We start from the raw sequence: 5,253 nt of genomic DNA, 5'->3' as shown, positions 1-5,253 counted from the left end.
TGAGTGATGAGATGAACGCCGCGACCTGCTTCTGCTTCTCTCCCACAGGACCAGGGCTTCTCCTACCTACTGTTCCAAAAATAAATAAATAAATAAATTTAGAATTGGATGTGACATGTCCTAGTCACAACGTATCTGGACAGAATTTCTAACCATGTTCGTTGTACTAGAATATATCACATTCAGTTCCAAGTTCGTTTTTTTAAAAAAAAATATTTACGGAGGGAATACCTTACTTCAGGATGATCAAGTCTTGGCATAGGAAACTTCTTCCATCCATCAGAGATTCATCACCAGTACGTGCATTCAGCCAATCTCTGGACTGCAACTACTCTACCACGCAAGCAAGGATAATTGGCAATAATGGTGGACATGATTTCCTTCAAGATTGAGACAATGCTACGAACCTCATGATTGCCCCCCTAATAAACAAGCTTAACCACAAATGCTTCTGCATCAGGTTTTATACTCAGATTTGGGGGACATCACAGGTTGGCAACAATTCTTTGCACCTGAGAAACATGGACACGACACCACACCTGACCAGAATAAATGACAAGTCTGCAGTTTGTTCCACCAGATGCACACATGTCTGTTCATCAGAAACCACAGAGCCACAATCAAGTCAAAGATTTGCACATCACACGCGGACAAACAGCCCAATCAATCCTGACACAAATAGATCAACAGAAGCATCTCATTTCATACCAACAGACACTGCAAGATTATACAAAAAAACAACATCATTCAGGTATAGTCAATGGCTCCCTCAGCTAATACGGCAATGAAACAAGAGTTTAGCTGTCATGTCTTCCATTCAGATACAACATCTCCTAGCCTATAAGTACACGACGGGAACAGAGATCAAGCATAGTGCCAGACAAGTTTTCTGATATCTCCTTCACCAACATGGGCGAGAAAGCTTGCAAGGTTGCCTCTGCTCATCTCATCAAAGTCTACAAGGGCGAAAAGCAAATGAGAGTTCGTCCACTGCCACGCCGTGGGCAAGTAAAGTCCAGGATTGCACGCATTGTGATGAGCGCCATCACTTCGGCACTTGTCAGGGCTTTGTCACAGCTCCCCGTTCTTGATCACAAGTCGATGCCACCCAATGTGTAAATTAGGTTCTTGTTGTAGATTGCTTGCTCGCTGTGTAAATTTTTTTAATCAGCAAATTGCAATCTTGAAATGTTGCTCCTCTTTCGGTACATTGTGGTGTGACCTTCATGGATGATGGCATGGTCTATTCTCACTTTCCTGCTTGCTCTTGTGTAGCATCCTTTTTTTCTTCAATTTGATCACCGCTAGGCTGTTGGCAATCTGATTCCCTCTCATCTTCAGATTTTTCATCATCTGAACTATCTGAACTATCCGAACACATGAGACTCCTTGATGGTTTCATACTGATGCCGATGATACTTCTGAGCCATGTCCCCTCAAAAAGAGAACTATTTGTTGAACCGCCTGAGTCATCTGCATTTGATGGTGAACTTGAAGATGCACCAGTCAAATATGTGGTGGCTGCTTTGCATGCACCCGCAATGTCCTTTTTTGCTTGCTTCAGCTGAGTGAAAAGTAAAAAAGATCTATGCCAGATCAATTTACTCCAAATAAATAGGCAGTAAAACTAACTAATGTTAATAGTCAGTGGACATGGTATTTGGATTTTTGCACTTCTTTTGTTTTTATGATCCTTGAGGAGGTACCAAAAATTTATACTAAGAACTATTGTTCATGAATTACCTTTCCAAACCGATGTGACAAGTTGACAGTGTGCACATTAATTTCAAAATTTTTGACAGCTAGTATAAGTGCTGATTTGCAGTTTTTTTTTGTGCTTTCACCATATTATTTATTTATTTCAATTGAGCATCTAAGTATCATTCATGTGCTCACACAGTTTATGTGCTACGGCTGTATCCATAATTTTGTTACTGAAAAATCTAGCAGATATACGGGACTTGAGGGGATATATATGGTATTGGGTTTCTACCTTCTAGTGCCAGTTAAAGTACTGAACATACAAATGGAGTATAACCAGTATTAAGTTGAAGCTGGGAACCAGCATATAAACCTTAGATGCACAAAGGAAGCTGGTTAACCAATTAGCATGAGTTGAGTTAAAAGTGCAAATGGGTTGCTATGTGTGTATAGTATATATAATGGGGTTACTACTTACTAGAGCCGGCTTGGACACTGGGCTGTTACATATAGCATAGAAGTTCAGAATGGTGCACCTTTTCTGCTGTATTTTCAGCTACCTCTAGAGCAGCATCCCCAGCATTTGCGAAGCGATTGACCCAAGCTGTACATAATTGATTGAAATTTTGTTGTCATTGTGTGTTGTAAAACTATTACAGTCAGATATGAGTACATATGGTTTATATGGTAATGAATCAGCAAACAATTTGAAGGACCTGGAAGTTTTGGTACATCAAGCTTCTCACAGAAAGTATTGCAGAAGTGATTGCAGTTCCTGGACAGGAGTTCATATGAGCCTCCAGGCCATTTCCAGCTCAGTTCCCGTAGTATTTGGTTTACCGTGAAAATAGAGCAGGTCGTCTTCCCCAGCACTATGGACTCACGGTACGTGTACATGGGGTTTTTGCACGGGGGGCAGCTAAAAACCCCGGTGCCATTTTCACAGTAACCAAAGGACCATTCTTCATCTCCATACACCTGTAATAGGCACACAGAATGAATCAATACCTAGGGGTTCATCTGATTGCAGATGCTCAAGAATGAGCATGTATTAATCAACAGTAAGTAGCTAGGGGTTTCGTTGCAAGACCATGTATCAAGAAAGTTCAACAAGGAACAGTATTGCCACCTATTAAGTGCATCAATATAATTTTTTTTCCCGGAAGGCTAGTATATGCAGATTTACCCAATTCGTAGTGAACATTTCAGCTAAAATGTAGGATATTTTTTGACGATTTAATCAACAAGAAATTGAGACCTAAGTGGAAGCCGAAAAAGGCTCTGAATTGTCCTACCAGGTGTACTACATTTCTCACAGTATTCTTCCAGTTTCTAAAAGGTCCGATTTTTGCAAGGCATTCTACATCAATTGAGTTGTGCACCACCGGTTCCAATGTGACTGAATGAGCAAAGATCTTCCCAGGAGAAACTGGTTATTCCCAGATCGACCGCTGTCTGTTTGCTTAGCATTCAAAATGAGAGTTTTTCTTTTCCGTAGAAGACGAATACATTGGGCCGGGCGCAAGCAAGATGCAGATCGATATTTCTTACAATCCGGAAGAACAATTAATGGGGGGAAACCTGGATGGCGGTGTGGAAGATGCCGCCGAGGCCGATGGCGTCCTTGAAGAAGCGGTTGACGTGGAGGATGGCGGTGCCGCCGCCGCCCCCCTCCGACGACCCGCTGCTCGCAACGTCGTACACGTGCGCCACCACCTCCTGGACCTGCCTCCCCTCCTCCTCCTCGCCCTCGCTCATGGGTGATCCCCCGGCAAAATCTAAACCGAGAAGCCTCTTGATTTAGTGTTAATCAGCGACCATCTAGTTGTGAGAAAAAGTACTACTACACGTGCATGCTTTTTTTCAATGTAGACATGCATGTCTTTTTTTTTCCGACGATTTTTTCTCGTTCAATGTCTTTTTTCAATGGTCTCGAAGATAGAAATTTTGCATTTTTATCTATGGGGTCACAGCCGAGGTCGTGGTAAATCCATGAATTTGATTCAATTAGTTTTTCTTATACTATAGAAATAAACATTAGAATTCAGGATTATTCCATGATTCCTATTTCCAAGAAAGCCTATTTTTTAAGGGAAAAATGAAAAAAAGTAACCTCTCTTTTCCCTTCTTATAAAGTTTTCTCTCAAATTACTTATCCGATCTACAATCCGATTACACTATTGTGTTCGTTAGAATTAAATCTTCAAAACAATATCTTACATAATTATATTACGATGAACAAATGTTTATATTTATAAATTATTTTTATTATATACGTAAGTTACTTTTAGATTTCACTAAATTACTTCTTCGACATATAAAAGTAAATTCAATAAAGTCTAAAAGTAATTTACATATATTATAAAAGTATCTTAAAACAAAACGGAAGTAACTTTGTCACGACATTAGAAGTAAATTCGTTGTAGGGATAAAAATATGACTTTATCTAGAAATTAAATTTAATCAGCACAGATTAACACACATAAGTTTAACAATTTTTAAAAGTAACTTCAATGTTAATTGGAAGGAACTTTTGCATGGTTCAGAAGTAACTCTCTATAAATCTGTTTAATTACCAATTGTTTTTCTCCTTTCATTTTTGTTTTTCGTGTAGAATGAGAAAAGAAGATAAAACCTTTGATGGATTGCAAATAACATTGATGGAATAAATAATGAGAATTAACCATGTATAAGATGTAATAGCTACTTCCTGATAACTTGGAAGTTACTTTCTATAACATGTAATAAATTACTTTTAAATTAATAAAATGTTAGAATATATTCAATATGAATCTCGTTTTGTCACATATTTTGAGTGAAGTACAATGATACAAATAGATCTTAAAAATAATATGAAAGGAGACACTAGATGGAGTACAAACCAACTACCACTAGTTGTGTAGTCACGGCTAATGAAAAAAAGGCATGCATTAAAGTTACTTTCTTTTTTTATAAGTTACTTAATATATGTAAATTAATTTTAGGCTATATTGAATTTACTTTTATATGTCTAAGAAGTAATTTAGTGAAATCTAAAAGTAATTTATAATTTTTCATCAAAATATAATCATGTAAGATCTTGTTATAAATATTTAATTGTTACGAACACAACGGTGTAATCGGATCGTAGATCGGATGAGTAGTTTAAGAGAAAATTTTATTTGAAGTATAGGTGGATAGGATCTCTTATAGATGGAGTGGTAGTTAGTTTAGACAAATCAGCTACCACTAGCTGTGTAGTCACGTCTGTGATCCCTCCTGGCTCATGCCTGCCTCCCTTGCTTTCTATTTTTCACCCTTTCTACGTTTCTTTCCTTTTCTTTTCCCCCCTTTCGATAGCAGGAGTTTTGCATTCGATTTTCTTGAGATAGGTTCGATGAGAATCAAGGTAAATCAAAATGTTTTATCAATAAATGATGTGGCACATAATAACTATTACTCCCTCCGTTTTTTAATACATAACGTCGTTGACTTTTTCTCACATGTTTGACCATTCGTCTTATTCAAAATTTTTATGTAAATGTATAAGATATAAATCACACTTAAAGTACT

The 5,253-nt window shown here is 37.8% G+C and overlaps 1 protein-coding gene across 1 annotated transcript; it reads right to left on the bottom strand.

Moving 5' to 3' along the window:
* Window positions 1-679: 679 nt before the first annotated feature.
* On the bottom strand, window positions 680-3,518 carry LOC4339870 (uncharacterized). The gene is made up of 4 exons (XM_015786701.3): window positions 3,283-3,518; window positions 2,418-2,679; window positions 2,238-2,305; window positions 680-1,564 (listed from the first exon to the last, which is right to left on the bottom strand). Exons 1-4 carry the CDS (start codon window positions 3,457-3,459, stop codon window positions 1,250-1,252), a joined length of 822 nt encoding a protein of 273 aa, XP_015642187.1. The 5' UTR covers window positions 3,460-3,518; the 3' UTR covers window positions 680-1,249.
* Window positions 3,519-5,253: the final 1,735 nt, after the last annotated feature.

The sequence above is a fragment of the Oryza sativa genome, chromosome 6 (assembly GCF_034140825.1).
Source record: "Oryza sativa Japonica Group chromosome 6, ASM3414082v1".
NCBI lineage: Eukaryota > Viridiplantae > Streptophyta > Magnoliopsida > Poales > Poaceae > Oryza > Oryza sativa.
The sequence above is the reverse complement of the archived record's forward strand: the minus strand, read 5'-3'. Positions and strand labels throughout refer to the sequence as shown.